Consider the following 17,945-nt stretch of genomic DNA (forward strand, 5'->3'; position numbering starts at 1 on the left):
GTGCCTCAGAAGTCGAACGGAATCCATTCCAGAAATCCGTTCGACTTCCAAAACGTTTGGAAACGAAGGAAGCTCTTGCAGCCAATCAGAAGCCGTGGAAGCTGCGTTGGACATTTCTGTTCCAAAGAATGTTCGCAAACTGGAACACTCACTTCCGTGTTTGCGGCGTTCTGGAGCCAAAACGTTTGACTTGCAAGGAGTTCGGATTCAAGGTACGACTGTATAGAGCAAACTTCTTCAACCTCGGCCCTCCAGATGTTTTGAGACTACAATTCCCATCATCCCTGACCACTGGTCCTGCTAGCTAGGGATCATGGGAGTTGTAGGCCAAAAACATCTAGAGGGCCGAGGTTGAGGAAGCCTGGTATAGAGAATTTTGAAGGGAGTGCAGAGGGCTGGAGAGGGAAGGAGGAAACAGGAAAGTTGCCTTGCGGAAATTCTCTTCTCATGCTATTTATGACCCGTGGCAAAGTGACTGACGGGTGGGGTATATATTTGAATAATGATCAATGAAAATATTCCAAGAGTCAGCTTAAAAGACGAGAGAGAGTCTGGAGTGCTAACTTCATTTGATTTCTCATGCATTTATTTTTCATTATATTTCCCATTTCCCAATTGATTCTAATTCAGAGGACTGCCAGTTGCTTCCTCGCAGTCATGGCTGAAAAGTTGCATCTGTTGTTTTGGGGAAGGTCTTGAGTCCATCCTCACTATTAGAATGACTATTTCCAAAGTCTACACGAGCTGCTGCATGCTTGCAAATAAACCACTAACTGGCTCTTTGAGTCAGCCTTTTCCTAACCTGCATTGTTGTGCTTAAGACTGGGTTGTAATAAAAAGGAAGATTATAAGCCCCAAACAGATCACGGGAGAACAAATGTGTCTTTGCAGGTGGTCTGCTGTTTGCAGTTAATGGAAAGCCGTACCCTGGAGACACGGTGCCCGTGCAAGCATTCGTGATGAACTTTTCAACTGGAGAAATCATTGACACTTTCATTCCACTTAGAAAGGTAACACGTCGTGAAGCATCACTTGGTTTTATTAAAAATGCATGAACACTCTTTTCTTTTTCTTCCCCTTCCACGTCTTCTGCACATTTCAAACTTCAGCATGATTTTTTTTTTCAAATTACCTAGCAGGTGAAACAAAATTACTCTTCCTAGTTAAATTTTGGATGTTGTGTTGTAAGGCTGTAGTTAACGATCTGTCCCCTAAAAAAGATAGTTTAGGATCCTGATGCCTGGATCAGAGAAACGCCTATTCACTGGTCATTGACAGTGAGTTCAAGGACATCACAGCCTGGTTTGGAAGTGATGCTAAGCTATACTTATTGTGCCACAGGAACAAGCCTCAGACTTGCACTTTTCCTTCCTCCTCCTCCTCCTCCTCCTCCTCCTCCTCCTCCTCCTATGGTGCAGCTACTTGCTGGCTTTGACTCTGAAATAAGATGTGCATGTGGGTGAATTAAATACTGACCTTGCGGCGAGTGTTGCCTCTCACCTAAGCTTGAGGCAAGCCGCCTTTTCGTAAAGCTCTGCATGAACTTTCATGCAATCTATCATGCATTGCCTTACTAATTAAAAGAGGAGAAGGAGGGGGATTTTCTAAAGGGCAAGAGGGATGAGGATGAGGACAAAAGCTTATTGGTGACCACAGGAAGGAACGGGAGCCATGTCTGGCTGGCTTGCATTTTGAATATGCAGAGGAAATGTAAATACGGATTGAATTTACTTGCACTCTTCATGATCACCAGCAATATGTTTAATCTATGTGGATCTTGCTTCCTCAGAAAATAGTGGTAGCCAACAATAAAACAGCACTGGGGCAGGGGGGGGCGAGGAAGCATGCTAGTATTGTATCTTTTCCCCTTAATCATTATGTTGTAAATGATCAGTTTAACCTAAGCCATTAGTTACATAAGATGCTTCCTGAAATATGCAGAACTGGATTTGGTCACAGCTGGGATACTGGGCTAATTACAAAATTACACCGAAAGGGCTTCAATTCTAAGTGAGCAATAAAACGAACAAGCCCCAATTGCAAAGCAAGTTGAGAGCATTCTTGGTTGCTGAGTAAGAAGGCTGGTCCTTTTCAGATTTTCTTAGTGATCTCTGTTGCTTTGGAATTTGAAATTTCCATGAAATGAATCTGAAAGAGAGTGAATTTAAGCTGCCTGCTGACAAAGGGCCTACATTAATGGGAACCAGTGTCTGTTGAGGGATCAATAAGCTTCTGTGGTCAGAGAGATGTGAAGGGTTTCTAAAAGGGGAGGGAACTTCAAAGTAAGAGAATGCCCCGAGAGAGAGAGAGAGAGAGAGAGAGAGAGAGAGAGAGAGAGAGAAGCCATCTGTGTGAGAGTTTCACTCCTGGGTCCCAGTTCTGCTTTGCAAGGCTAGCAGAGCATTCATGAAAGTATTTGGAAACTTGAGTTTTACATCATGCTGCTGGATCTTGTTTTGTGTTTGAGTTGATCTTATCACTGTGGTGTTGTTGATTTTTAGCTTTTTAGCTTTTTTAATATTGTGTAATGTCACCTCGAGGGTTTAGACTGGGTTGAAAAGCAGTATAAAAACTGATTAATAATAAGAAGAATAGCTGAATTCTGGTTGAAATTGGTTCTCAAGTAGCCCTCCACTAAAGAAGTAAATCTGCAAAATACCACCGTGAACCAAGCTGAAATGATTTCCCCCTCCTTTATTTTCCACAAGGCAAGCTAGCTTTAAATTGTGCCACACACAGTTTCTAACTCAGAAGTTACTTGGCACTCAGCAACTTATTGCTTCATATGAAAAGTCCTTTTATTTAATTAGGCTAGAGTCAAAAATAGACAGGGTTGAAATTTGATTTGTTAAGCCACATAAAGGAAAGAGATTCCGCTAGACTGGGGCCAAGTCACTGCATTATTATTTGTTTTCCCTTTCCCATTTCTTTCCACTTCTAAGTTGTCTGAAACTGCCACCATGCATGTGATGTCAGCATGCCAGTGGATTAAAATTAATTAGTACTCTGGGATAGCTGTCTAATTTGAAAACTTAAAGCCAATGTCAGATTGGCTTTGAATAAATTCCCTCCCAACCCCCGCAGCATTTTAATTTCTGGTTATCTAGAATGGGAATCAGCATTGCTTATTAAAATCTACATTTGATCAGCTTTAAAGTAAGGATGCAGGTTCCAGTATAATCTAAGATACTTCCCAGTGTTGTGTGTCCTTTCTACTAGTGGCTGGTGTTATCCCTGCTAGGCACAGAGAGAGTTGGTGCAGGGAGAGATTTTATTGTTGAGAATTGGGGAACATGAGCTCTCCAGACGTTGTTCAACTCCAATTCCCATCAGTCACTGCCAGATTAGCCAGTGGGCAGGGATGATTATTATTTGGAGTCCAGGGACACGGGTGGCGCCGTGGGTTAAACCACAGAGCCTAGGACTTGCCGATCAGAAGGTCGGCGGTTCGAATCCCCATGACGGGGTGAGCTCCTATTGTTCGGTCCCAGCTCCTGCCAACCTAGCAGTTTGAAAGCACGTCAACGTGCAAGTAGATAAATAGGTACCGCTCTGGCAGGAAGGTAAACGGCGTTTCCGTGCGTGGCTCTGATTCGCCAGAAGCGGCCACATGACCCAGAAGCTGTACACCGGCTCCCTCGGCCATTAAAGCGAGATGAGCGCTGCAACCCCAGAGTTGGTCACAACTGGACCTAATGGTCAGGGGTCCCTTTACCTTTACCTTTAACATCTGGCGAACCACAGGTTCCCCATCACTGGTCTGTATGAACAGGGCCAGCCCACCATGAGGCAAGGTGAGGCAACTGCCTCAGGCAGCAGGGTCCACAGGGGCAGCAGATCCCCTGGTCCATCTTACTTTCCTCATTGTTCCTGTTGTAGATCTTCAGTGGCGGGGAAGGGCATGCCATTTTGGGGTCCGCCTCTGTGCTGAAATGTCTTGGGCCGGCCCTGTATAGCGTTTATGTAGCACTTCTTACATGCAGTAATCTTGAGCATCATGATTAGCTTACCAGAGATTGACAGGGCAAGATAATGCAGCAGGGCCATGTTGTTTGAATCCTGTTGGGTTGTCTGTTGCCATGCAGTTTTGTAGCGAAAAGACTTCACCACAAACCTGCAAATCATATTGCTGTACAATAGGACACCTCTGCTCCATCATTGGACTTTGTGCACCCTTTCACATATTAACAAAGCTTAAAACATTTCCTGAGTTTAATTCTACATCTAATCGTTGAACAAACGGCTCTAAATGAACTTTTGTGTTTTACTGTGATGATCTCCAATTTTAATTCTTTGGCTCTTTCATCGACAGAATTTTGAGATGCCACATGACATTGTTGCTTCCGACGACAGAACAGTGTATGTTGGTGACGCTCACACCAACACAGTGTGGAAATTTGCATCCCCAGAAAGTAAGTTGTGTTTGCCTTCAGTCATTTCAAGCATTATTTTCAGGCAGATACTTAATCAGCGATCCTGCTTTCTTAATCCCTGTTTTAAGAGCATTTCTGCAGCAAGATTTCATAAAAAGGGTTGGACGTATTTTCCAAATTCCAAAAAAGATACTGGATTTCTGTGTTTCTAGTTTAGCACAAGGAGACAGCCTATTTTGGCCATACCATGAGCAATGATGTGTTTTTTCTAGGAAATTTTGAATCAGAAAATTTTCTGATGCTTGAAATTGATTGTGATCTGATTTAGTATGTTTATCTGATTTGTATTAGTGAACAAAATTAAGAGTACTTGTGTTAATTTTATCTGCTGAATATTTGCAGCATTTGTATATCATTATCATCATCATCATCAAATTTGTATACCAGCCCTTCCTTTAACCTAAAAATTGGTTATTTATTTATTATTTTTATTTATTTATTTAACTTATTTTTACTTATTTTTATTTTATTTATTCTTATTTATTTTTATTTTATTGAATTGAATTGAATTTATATTCCGCCCTATACCCCCAGGTCTCAGGGCGGTTCACAGAATAAGGTTTTGAGGGTTCCCCCCAACCTTCCAGAGCAAATTTGGGAGGGCACTAGTGAGTCATTGGGAGGGGACTGGAGGAGAAAGTTTTACGGTGCAAAGGAAAATCCTTGCTGTAATGAAATTATTTAGTTGGCTATCGCTATTTAGTTGGATTTTTTCTGGGGGTACTCAAGGGTACACAGTACCAGCACCTTTCCTCCCACCCCCCACACATTAAAAGTGTGGCACTTACTGTAACAACTTCATGGAGAGTACCGACACCTATTTTTGTTTCATTTTTTAAAAAAGCACTAAGTAGAACTAAGATTGGCTGCAGCCCACTGATTTTTAAAATTCATTTTTAATTAGTAAGGGGAAGGGATGTAGGACTCACTTGTCAATTTTTGCCCTTTTAGAGGTTCACCAAGATGGTTTGCAGCATTAAATGCTGTTCTGCCATGCCTGGCATATTATCCTGTTAGAGATCACTTCATCCCCATCTTGTCCCTCAGCATCTGGCATTTAATGTCCATTGACAAGTCAGCTGAGAATGGTAGTCACTCCACTGGCTGAATGACTTAATTTTCACTCTCCTAAGCCACTTTCACATCTTGTTAGCCTAAATATGTTGCTCCCGCTGGAACATTTGCTGCCACTTGGTCATTAAACCTTCTTGGCTGACGGTGTCCCCTTCAGTAGCTCTGTGCTTTTTAAAGGTATAAACTCACAAATGGTTCAACAGTTCTGTTGTATACCATTTTGGGGGGGGGTCCCCCAAGTTTGTTTTACAGTCTCGTCCCCAAAAAAGCATCTGAGGCAGAATACAACCACAATAAAAACAGTAAAACAAAGAATAACACCACCAGTCGGAATGAAACAAAGCCAGAATGAGATTTATATATTTTAAGTACAAATTGCAAAGTGAACTTGCTTCCCATTTGCAACATTTAGAGCCACAAATGCAACTGCTTGCTATTATATGTGTGGTTTATATGCCATTTACTTTATTTCTGCTCTGTTTTTGATGCAGAAGGATTCCCAAGGCTGCCTGTGTAAAATAATAAGACACAATCACGTTAGGGCCACTACCATTTCGTTCTGAAGTGTAATCCATCACCCCAAATACAGAATTGTGTCCCTTCTCATCCCACTTACCCCGACTGCTGGCAGTTGGTCAGTTGCTTGTCTGCGCACTCCTTATTCCCTCGTCTCTTCCTTTTCAAGGGTGGATTCAGTAGCTATGCCTCAGATGAGCTGCTGAGCAATGGCCACTTGCATCTGCCATACAGGTCTCCTGACTGAAGTATCTAGGAATCTCTGCGGCTGGTTTGGTACCACAGAAAACTGATTATTTCCTCCGTAATGGAATACCCACAACTTCAGCTTTTCCCTAAGACTAAGGTTTTGGAAAACAGCTCTTGGTAGAGGATGGTGTAAAACACGCAGCAATTCCATGAACAATTCTATTTTGGACCTATGTTTGCAGCAATAAAGATTGACTGACTGACATTCAGAAATGAGGGTTGGTCCTGTTGTTCCCAAGAACTGGTCCCATCCCTTAGCTTAGCGGCACATGCAGTTTACAGGTCCCATATTTTCCTCTGTTCACTGAGTGTGAACACACACAAATGTAAATACGCATAAGATAATTCAGCACTTGTCACATGGTTCCATCCCTTTTGACAGAGGTGGAGAAGCTCCAACCTGTAAGCCAGTCTTGGCAGACCAAGGCGTCCAGTTTAGTCTCCAAAGCAATTTTTCCCAAGCCATACCCGCCCATCTGGTGACATCACTGGTGGGGACAGGATTGCAAAGCCAAGGCAGCAGGACTTAGTCAGCTGCTGAACAGGAATAAATTTCTGCTCAGTTCAGGCACCCCAGCAGAGGTTTTCAAACAGTGCTGCTCTGTGCTTTGAAGTCCTAACAACTGGAACTTCAAAGCACGGCATCACCTAACATCATAGAGATGTTAAGTTACTGCCCACCTGTCAGGAGATAAAATAATCTGGCCTGGCCCACTGGCCAAAGAAGTTTCCCTACTCCTGCATTATGACAGTAACTTCTTGTCTGTCTCTTCAGTAAACCCCCTAGATGAGCATCTTTGCCATTCTCATTCAATTCGCTTGGTTTAGTAGCTTTAAAAAGCAAAAGTCTTCTTGTATGATTAAGAGTGTAGTCTTCAGCTACAATGGAAAGAATAAAGATGTATGAAGGTAATAAATCTTAATGTCTAAAGGAATGGAGCAGCAACGATGTTATCTGCAGCTTTCCCAAATATATTGATAGTGCCATAATATGTAAGTGTTCTTGCATATTCTTTCTAGGAACTGATGTTAACTAGAAGTTTTAGAATGCCGGGGTGTTGCCAGCCAAAGCCTTGGAATCAAAATGGCACTAAGGCTCAGCTTCAGCGGACAGTGTCTGTGCTCTGCAAAGCTGCGTCATTTCTTCCAAGCCATCCACCATGCAAGCCTATGCCAAAGTATTTAACTGGGAATATATTGTGCAAATGAGGGGCAGGTTTTGGTTTCCATGATGTTCATAAATATATCCTGAGCACAGGCTTCCTTGATGCAGAATTTTCAGATGTGGTGAAGTGTACTCATCTAAGAAAGATGGTGCTTTAACTGAGGGATGGGGAAGATCTGGCCCACAGATCAAATTAGGCCTGCAAAGCCACCAGCCATACATACCCACCTGCCCCACGTGTGATATGGCATGTGGGACAGGTAAAGCATCAGTTGCAGAAGAAACAGCCAGGAGCCTTAGAATGCATTCCCCATTTTCCCTCTGAATTCAGCACAATTTAAATCCAGCACTGAATGCAAGCCCTGCTGGAACTGGCTCGTCTTAGGAGCTCCCTAATGGAGCAGATCCCTGCCAAAAGTGGGGTTTTCATTCAGCGCTGATTCTGAAGCTGTGGCTGCAAAGGAAGAATCAGGAGCATAACTAGAGATGAAGCCATCATGACATCTCAGGTGGGCCAATTCTGGATCTGCCCCAGTATCCGAATCCAGTTTCACCCCGTTTTAACAGATTGGTTTGGGCACAAGTCATACTTAATCCTGAGGTTACTATACTGGTTACAAAGGCAGAAAACCCTTTGAGTATCTACCTTGAGAGAGAGTACTTAGCTACTGTATCCCATAGATTTTGCATATATTGCCAATTAAGACCAGCCCTGCTAATCTTCTAAGTAGTGCAGGCTTGTAAAGGCAATTGTGTGTCACAAATGGTGGCCATTACAACCTCTATGAATCACACACATCACAAGGGCTTAAAACTGTTTTTTGTGTGTGTGTTGCAGAAATGGAGCATCGGTCTGTCAAGAAGGCTGGGATTGAAGTACAGGAAATAAAAGGTTAGCCTTGTCTCAGTTTGACTGCCTTGGGGGAAATGTGATGGCCTTGTATTACTATAAACAAGATAAAATATGTTTTGGGGATCTTCCTCAACTTAATAGTCACTATGGTTTCTATGTGCAAATGGCTGTCTGGAAAGCACTTGTGTAAGCAAATTAAAACTTTTATACTTGTCAAGATTTTTCAGTTGTGTTTGTTATTCCTAAATATGAAAGCACTAAGAGTTATGGCGAATCTCCTTATGCTAAGGAAGGTTGAGCTCAGGCAACTGACAGCAATGATCTTAGGAGTTCCTATTTATGGGCTTCTTTAACAAGGCAAGAAAAGAAAGTCTGAATCTCTTTAATGTTTTAAATACTTCCTAAAATATGATTTAAAAAATGAGCCATGCTTTCAGATATCAATGTACACAAGGTTGAATCTTGGTAAAATCATGCCAAAATTTGGCCTCATGCCTCCTTCCCGAAGCAAGCACTTACTGGGCTTGGGGAAGGAGGCAGGATGGTGACCTCTTGGTTCAGTGCCCTGAGTGGGGGAACCAGTTGTGCTGCCCTAAATCCACCTCTGAATGTACATACAAGCTAATTAACATAGTTGCAAACAACACACATACATGCAATTTAAAGCAGAGAAACCAAAATGCCTCCCACCCAAAACAACTTAATGTCTCCTACCTCCCAGTGAGAAGAGTGAGGACGTGTTCAAAGTACATTTACACTTGCAAACAAGAATGTTGAGTACTGCCAATGGGGAATGTGGGAGAGATGATGCTGGAGGTGCCATCTACCGTTTCTCTAAATCCCCCACAACTTAAAAGTGGTTTGTTTTCTTAACAATACAGTCGTACCTTGGAAGTCGAATGGAATCCTTTCTGGAAGTCCGTTCAACTTCCAAAACGTTCAGAAACCAAAGTGCAGCCCGGCGATTGAAGAATGGAGAATGAAGTTAATGGACTATGCAGAACTAGATAAACTAACAGGAAGGATTCGAAACCAGCGGAACCATAAATTCACGGAAGACTGGAGTAAATTTACGGACTATTTGAAAAGTATTTGTGAAGATCAGACGACGTTTGTAGGTTTGCAAGAAGTTTTGTGAGGAGTATTATTGGAAATATTGCAAAAATGGAGAAGGGGAAGGATGATTTGTTAAGAGATGTAAAGGCAATATAAAGTTAAGAAATGCATAAGAAGTGGTTAAAACGGTGGATCATCAGAGGTGCTGATGGAAGTCTAAAAAAGATTGTATAAGTGATAAGTTTTGTGGTACATTTTATAATTTATATGTTAAAATCAATAAGAAATTCAACCAAGGGGAAGCGAGGAAGTCACTTAACAATGTTAATAAGTGTAATTTTAATAAGGTTATGATTTATGTTTGTTTGTTTGTTTGTTTGTTTATAATTTTGTGAAAATCAATAAAAAAACTTGAAAAAAAGAAAGAAACCAAAGTGCAGCTTCTGATTGGCTGCAGGAAGCTCCTGCAGCCAATCAGAAGCCACGGAAGCCCCGCCGGATGTTCGGATTGCAAAGAACATTTGCAAACCGAAACAGTCCGGATTTGCGGCGTTCAGGAGCCAAAACATTCAAAAACTAAGCTGTTCAAAAACCAAGGTACGACTGTACAATCATTTGCAACTTTACGAGGTAGCTTTGTAAATGATCCAATTATATTGAAAAGATTCAGGCTAGATTAATCGTAGTAAATGAAAAAGAGTCTGAGAATTGGGCCTTGTGGATGAACACTCTTTGCAACCAGTGTTGGCTGTAGTAGTGGTTAGTGGGACAGTTACTGAGACGGAGATAGGCGAGGCAGAGGGAGCTCAGTGTGTTGTGGTTTCAGCAGCGAAGCCAGTCTTATGAGCGCACACTGCACCCAGCTCCCTGCTTCTTACTCTCGTCTCTTGGTAACTGGCAGTGATACTGGGCACTGGGAAGCCAGAGCCGAGCAACACCATCCCACGGACTGCTACTGATGAGTTGACTGCATTTGAAAGTTACCAAGCAACATCTTTTTCCAAAGCTTTCCCTCCCCCCCCCCCATAAGCCTTGTCAAGAAACTGCATTAGCACACAAGCATGGCAGGGCTGAAATCTCACGAGGACAGACATCTTGTGAGATTTGGCAGTTCCTGCCTTGCCCAGCTGTGGCAGCCAAAGGCCACCTTCTGGAATTATCATGCCAAGATGAGAGTTGCCAAAGCAGCCCTTTTACAACAATGAGCTTCGAAATTCCATTTTATCCGTGAACTCACTGGGTAGTTGAAAGCTCACTTATAAAAATTGGATTGTTGAGGGACCTTAACGTTGCAAAATTGTCGTGAGGATAAATAAGCCATACGATTCTTTTGGCACACAAATAATGGATTTAGACAAATAGCTTTTCCTCCAGGTGTTGGAATTTGGCTTGTTCAATGAGCCTTGACTATGGACTCCATCATGTATCGAACTCCTTCACACAAACCGCATTTGCCCATGCGTAGCAACTGCAAAAGTCAATGACTGCCTGGAAGGAGGGGGTGTGTGTGTGTGTGTGTGTGTGTGTGTGTGTGTGTGGTCACATCTATTAAAAAGTGATCTAGAAGTTGCTAGTCCTATAAGACATGATGCACATGAAAGCACATGCAGTTGATTGCAGCGTGGTCTGTTTTGCTTGTCTTTCATTTGAAAGTTATAATTCCTGTTCCTTTCTTTCTATGGCAACCAATCTTTCAGCATCTTGCACTTGCTGCTAATTAGTGTTTTACAGGAGGTTTCCAGGTGGCAGTGACTAGTGGAAATGACAACTTCTGCAGGAGTCAGCGGACAGAGCTCTGAGCTTTGTTGAAAGATCTGCTGCCCCCTGCCTCCTAGACTGTCTGTTTGTGAGCGAATTGGCAGGGGGGCTGTTCAGACTCCTGAAACCTGACCCTTTTATTGGAGCTATTTAATTTTACTTTTACCCTTTATTCTCTTTCCCTCCCTGCTCATCTTTGTTATCCCTTCCCCTCTTAAGGATTAGTTAGGGACTTTCCCAGGGGGCTTCACGTAATTGAGATTAGGACCTTTTGCAGCCTAAAGGTAAAGGGACCCCTGACCATTAGGTCCAGTCATGGCCGACTCTCGGGTTGCGGCACTCATCTCGCTTTACTGGCCAAGGGAGCTGGCGTACAGCTTCCGGGTCATGTGGCCAGCATGACTAAGCTGCTTCTGGCGAACCAGAGCAGCGCACAGAAACACTGTTTACCTTCCCGCTGGAGCGGTACCTATTTATCTACTTGCACTTTGATGTGCTTTCGAACTGCTAGGATGGCAGGAGCAGGGACCGAGCAACGGGAGCTCACCCTGTTGTGGGGATTCGAACCTCCGACCTTCTGATCGGCAAGTCCTAGGCTCTGTGGTTTAACCCACAGCGCCACCCGCGTCCCATTTTGCGGCCTATTTCCAGCCATAAAGCCTGAGCAGTTGGTCCAAAGCCACCTGAGGGAAAAACAGAGGTGCTCCTTTGGGCGGTAGTCGTGGCTCAGTCTGCTTTTTACCACCTGGCACAAAAGAAGTTTTTTTTTCTTTGCATCTAGAGAAGAGGCTACAGAGGATATTGCACTGAGTAGGTAGTGGCTGAAGCAAAGCCGTTCTGGTTCACTAGCGGAGCCAGAGCTTTGCCTGATCTGAGGAGGTACTTTTGTTGCCTACTCTTCCCAGAGGGTGGGCAGACATCGTACCCAAGACCAGGAACTCAGAATGGTGGTCAGCCCCTTCCCTGCCTTTGGAGGACTCTGCTAGTCTGGGCCCTTCCCCACCAGCTGGGAGGCAGAGGCGCCATCTTCAGAAGAACACTGAGGGGGCCCGACACAACGTCCTGAAGTCACACAATGTCCTGACATCACTGTGCTTGGCTCGGCGTTCAGCCTCAACAATGGGAGCCCCTGGCCCCCTTTAAAAAAGGTTGAGGGGGCCCAAAGAGCCTTGGCTCCCTGGAGCTGGCATGCCTGCTGGGAGGTCAATGTCACAACCCCATCAGGATGCCTCAAAGCTGTGAGCCCGGCATTTATGCCCTTTGGTATGTTTCCTATGGTAACTGGGAGGGGCCTGGAAAGGTTTGCAGAATGGGTTTGGGGCCTTGTTGAGTCCCAGATGAGGCAGTCCTTGGTCCAGGGCCAGTAGGGTGGTGCCCACAGTTCCTCTGGTTTCCGCTCCACCATGGTAGGGGAAACAAGGGCAAGTGAGAACACAAGTCCCGGAGTAGGTTGTCTGTATGGCAGAGGGTGGCAGCTGCTCCAAAGAAGCTCTGAGCTCTGCCTACTGACTCTTGGCCATTGGTGATCAGTGCCATCCTCCTTAAACAGAAATTCACATTTCTTTTTTTCATTTTTTAATACATGTTATGAAGTGAACTTCCACGTTCCCGTGGAGTCCATATGCACAGCGTGAAAAACCTCATCTTTGTTCAATCTCCTTCTTTTCTTAAAGAAGCAGAGGCTGTCATAGAAGCCAGACTGACAAACAAACCCATGTCAAAGGAATTGTTAAAGAAAGAAGAAAAGCACCCTGTGGTCCAGCAGGCCAGCACCGGCGTTTCTGTTGTCCTTATTACAACGCTTCTAATTATTCCAATCGTCGTCCTTTTGGCAATTGCAGTATTTATCCGGTGGAGAAAGACAAGACTCTATGGAGGTAATTAGCTAACTCTTAAATTGGTAACAACAATCCTTTTTCGTGTCCAAAACCTTCATGGAAACAGCACAATAAAACTGTGTGAGATGCTTATTTCCCCACTACTGTGCAGCAGTCAAATTTGAGCAGACAAAAGTAAGATGTGCCATGATCCCTGGATCTCTGGCTTTCCTGGTTTGGAAAGTGGCTTTTTATGTTCCTTTCTCTGTTCGGATAAATTTTCTTGCAGTACTTTAGCAGGGGCAGTGTTTTGTTTTTGTTTACTTTGTGAGTTCATAAAGATTGGGATGTTAAAAATGGTAGCTGAAGAAAGCACAGCCAATTATGGAGTGGTCTTGCTGTCTTTTGTGCTGGCTCTGAATAAGATCTCTCTCCTTTGGATGTCTCCAACTTACTCTTTAGAATCCATCTGGGCCTCCCTTGATGTGGAATTCCTTCTATATGTGCTAAAACAAATAACCCTTTGCTTCCTTTTCTTAAATTTCTATAATTTAATGCTTGCAAATAGCCCAGAGTAACAGCACCCATTAACATACCTATCATAGATGTATGTTCAGCAGCAGCATTTTATCGGTTCAGAGTAAAGACCAAGTGTTAAGACCTATCCGTCAGCTAACTCTGAAAACAAAGCCATGCAATAACTGCAAGGAAACCTTCAAGTGGGATTTTGAGTGCAGAAGGGACAGGAAGAAGGCATGCTTAACCCTTCTCCCACCTGCCATTTCTACACTCTGCATCAACTTTCCGTGGCCTTTCCCTTCTCCTTCATAATGAGGAATTGGTTTAGAGCAGAATAGAGGAGGAAGGAGAGGAAAGAGCTTCCTTTAATGGTGTCTGCTCAAAATCTACCACCACCACCATTGAAAAGCTGTTTGACTTTACTAAAGACTCGCTGAGGGGCCTTATTACATGCATTTGCTAATAATATGTAAATAATGGAGGGGACTTCTCACATTATCTCAGGTGGAACTTGCACCTGTTCTGCATTTTGGCCCATTCAGGATGAGGGCAGAGTGCATTGCCTTGCTCTTTTTGATATTGTCACTTATCCAAATCTGATCAGCTACACTGTCATGCTATGCTGGCTTCATGGCCCCTGTTACAAAGGTGGCTAACCTGGGGTCCTCCGGATGCTGTTAAAAGTACAGCTCTCATCATCCCTGACTATTGGCTGTGTTGGCTGGGACTGATGGGAGTTGTAGTTCAACAGCATCTAGAAAACTCCAGGTTAGCTACCTCTTCCTTATTAGCTGGATCACATCAGGAAGAACTCTTATTTGTTGTTTAAAAACTGTCAAAGCAGCTGCCAAGAGACAGTGAACAGAAATTGTTCAAAATGGTACAAAAATTGCAGTGGGTTTTCTTTTGCGGGGGGCGCTTCAGAGTGTGCTTGCCCCATGTTCATCTACAATAACTTGGATTTGCCCTAGTTTTTACCCCCTTAAGCTTAGGAAGTATAGTTTTCACATGGGAAACATTTTATAAATACCAGAAGCAATTCTGCAAGTAGGATATAGCTCAATATATAAACAGTGCAGCACACGGTGTTTCCAAACAAGTGCTACTATGTAGTTTTGCCCTATGGGTATGACTTTTCAAAAGTAAACCTTGTTGGGAATATTTGAATTAATGTTTTGAATTAATGTTTTGAAAGGCTAGCTTGGTTTCACTATGACAGATTTAATGAGGGTTTTTTAAGATTGTAGAAAATATAACTTGAAAAAAGGGATATTGCACATACTTTTGTAAACCAAGAAATCTTTAATAGAAATATGTTTAAAAAAATAAAGAAGTAATTTTAAGGGAAGTCACTTTTAGAACTTAATTCATTTTCTCAGTGGGACAAATCCAGATCTCACGTCTTTTACATTCTAGGGTGATATGCGAAAGTAAAATTCTAATAGTCAGCGGCAGAACAGAATCATTTACAAACAGTGCTGTTACTTTTCAGCTGCAAACACAGCAAAACCACCAAGGCCCAACAGAGACTTTGCCATTTCATTTCCATTTCTCTTCCACATAGCTTGATTTGCACAAATCCTGCTTTATTTTCTGGTGTGTGCTGATAATATAATTCTGCTTGAGGGTGCTTGCTCCTGATGTCGCAATATGTCTCATTTTTATAGCTGATGCCGAACATAAACTTGATTCAAGTTCAGGGGGAATCCTGGGCAAATTTAGAGGTGAGTAAAGGGAAAGCAAAGACCAAGGATAAGGGCAGGAAATAGTCCGGGCACTGTAGCGACACCGCATCATTTCTACTCATCGTACGAGACTTGAACATGATGTCTATTGTGAGAATCTTTCATAAACTGGTTTTACAGCCAATTGGGGCTGGAAAGCAGGACATAAACATAGTCCTTCATTTACAATCTGGTGTTACACTCCTAAGAAGTCAGAGACCCATGAAAGAATAACAATAAATGTTTTTTTATTTTTAATAAAAGATCCATGAAAGTATATGCTCTCTGTGTTTATGGGCTCTTGTGTGAGATATTCCCAGATGTATCTAGCAAGTGAGCGTTGCATTGATTCTCTTCATTAGATGTTAAATGCCTGCCTGCCTCCTGCCTAGTACAAATTGTCTGTCCTCTGCTAATGAATTTGGCAGCTATTCCTTAGGAGAATGCTGTAGTGATAGTGTTGAGTCTTCCCCTTATCTACCATGTAAAGCCTTGGGGAGCGGCTGATTTGGTTTGATGAGGAACACAAGAGTGTTCCTAGAGACACAGAACAATACTAAGAAATTGATCTTCTGCAAATCTTCCCTTTATATAATGAAGAAAAATAATGACTGCAATTATTTCTCTCAGCCGAAGTTCAAAATAATCCCTGAGCTAACTTTAAGGGGGGGGGGGTCAGAGAAGAAGATGGAGGCTATTATAGTTAAGAAAGCCAATCCTGTATTGTGACTATGTCACGCCTCTCAAGGGAAGGCATGATGGGGGAAATGTACAGAACTGAAGATATCAGCTGATTGCAACAGGCAGATCAGAGGACTTATTCCGTGAGTCACTTTATACTGACCTCAACAGGTGTTCTAAGAAGCTGCTGTTCTTGAACGAGCACAGCTGCCATCTTAGGAAATCAAAAAGCATTATGATCCAAAGTAGCAACTTGTGAGAATAATGGGCACATTGAACACTTTCTTAAAGTGCGTTTCCGCTTTCAGGAAAAGGTGGCGGAGGCCTCAATCTTGGGAACTTCTTTGCAAGCCGCGCAGGCTACAGTCGAAAAGGATTTGACCGACTTAGTACGGAAGGGAGCGACCAAGAAAAAGATGAGGACGATGCCACAGATTCAGAAGAGGAAGATGCTGTTCCTCACCCTCCAGCGATACCTCCATCTTCCTGAAATTGGCCTTTGATTTCTACCTTGTATGACTCTACAAAGATTGCCGGATTTAGCACGTTTTAAGATTTTGTGTATTTAATTGTAAACTGTACTAGTCCTTTGTGCGACTGTACACAATTCGCCCCCTCCCTTTGGCTTCAGTTTGGTTTTAGAGTGTGACCATTTCATATCAGTGCCATTGTCTTCTGTGAACCTTTTAATAAAGCAGAACAATCCCATTTTAATTGCAGTAATGATTTTGAAAGTAGTAGTATCTGCTCATTTCAGTTAGGGACCTTCTCTATATTTGTAAATAAGTCCCAGCCTCTGCTTTAAGAAAACATTTTTTCAGTTCCAATTTTTTCTTTTGTGCCTTTTCACGTTCAATGCCCTTAACCTATCACAGAAAAGAGAATTTAGTGCCACAATGAAACAAAGCTGCTAAAACTCCTATTTTTAAAAGAAAAATCACTAGCATTCTGTTGCTTTGAGGGAAAGATTTTTAAAGCCTCTATTTAAAATGGTTTTTCTTCTTCCTCGAGAATTTGTGTGTTTCCAGGATGTCTTATTTTTAGATGGTTATACTGTTAGAACACTATTTTCAGAAGCTGAATGTAATTTGTGTAATAAAGTGTTCGCAGAGCATTAGCTGTCAGAGTGTACTTTGGAATTTTTGCATTGAGGTGGGAGAGGGGAATGGATCTTTGTATGCAACTTTTTGTAAGCCAATACCTCAAATCACTGAATACAGTGCAAAGTTTTATCACTGCTTTCTACTAGCAGTGGGGAGGAAGAGGAAACCAAAGTGTTATTTTGTATGAAAGATGGAAGATGTTTTGTTACATGACATATTTTTTTCTTTTTTAAAAAGCAAAACTTAAAAACCTAAAACTAAATTTGCATTACATGTATAAAAATCAAGCGTTGGTTTTTAAAGAAAAATCTGGCCTGTATATCCAAACTTCAGGGTATGTACTCAAATAAAACATTGTCAGAGCTAAGAGGAAACCTGTGTCTCAACTTGCATAGAAATAATTTTATTTTTGCACATTTCCTTCCCCAATCATAAAGTACAGTCCTGGTTACCATAGCATATGAACACACAGTTTCCACACTTGGCATTTGTAAAGCCCTTTGGAGTGTTCAAAGATATTAAAAGTCTACAACCATTATAGCAACCTTCCGAATTAGGTCATAATTATGCCCATTTTATAGATGGGAGACTGAGGCTGGAGAGGAGTGCTTTGCCATGAGGCCTCCTGTCGAATTCATAGCAGATGGCACAACTTGAAGTTGCAGTGTAATCTGTGCTGAATTCAATTAGATGTGTGCATAGGGAAGCCCTTGGACTTGCATCTCCCATCAGCCCCTGACAGCATAGCCAATCAGGGATGAGGGAAGTTGCAGCGCCAGCAGCATCTGCTGCGGTAAGACAGCAGTCTCTGTCTCTTAACTGCCGTGCTATATTAGCCATAATATTTTATCCCTAATGAAGATTTACTGCAATGCATCTGACAGAACATGACAATGATAATTCAGATACATCGGCCAAGTTCCATTTGATGAATAAAAACATGGTCCGTACCCCCCCGCCGATGCCCATTTAGTAACATTAACATCTTCTGAGAAAA

General features: G+C 42.5%; 1 protein-coding gene across 9 annotated transcripts in view; it reads left to right on the top strand.

The window, feature by feature from the left end:
- The window catches only part of PAM (peptidylglycine alpha-amidating monooxygenase), a 119,809-nt gene extending 102,847 nt beyond the window's left edge, over positions 1-16,962 (top strand). For 4 of the 9 annotated variants that reach the window (XM_053408347.1, XM_053408353.1, XM_053408348.1 and 1 more), the window contains 6 exons: positions 892-1,010; positions 4,313-4,412; positions 8,276-8,329; positions 12,778-12,981; positions 15,108-15,164; positions 16,154-16,962. In XM_053408347.1, coding sequence (XP_053264322.1) covers positions 892-1,010; positions 4,313-4,412; positions 8,276-8,329; positions 12,778-12,981; positions 15,108-15,164; positions 16,154-16,335 — 716 coding nt within the window. In that variant the 3' untranslated portion in view covers positions 16,336-16,962. The remainder of the gene's footprint in view (positions 1-891; positions 1,011-4,312; positions 4,413-8,275; positions 8,330-12,777; positions 12,982-15,107; positions 15,165-16,153) is intronic. The other 5 variants (XM_053408349.1, XM_053408354.1, XM_053408351.1 and 2 more) reach the window with 3 other exon arrangements.
- The last annotated feature ends 983 nt before the right edge of the window (positions 16,963-17,945 follow it).

The sequence above is a fragment of the Podarcis raffonei genome, chromosome 11, assembly GCF_027172205.1.
Source record: "Podarcis raffonei isolate rPodRaf1 chromosome 11, rPodRaf1.pri, whole genome shotgun sequence".
NCBI lineage: Eukaryota > Metazoa > Chordata > Lepidosauria > Squamata > Lacertidae > Podarcis > Podarcis raffonei.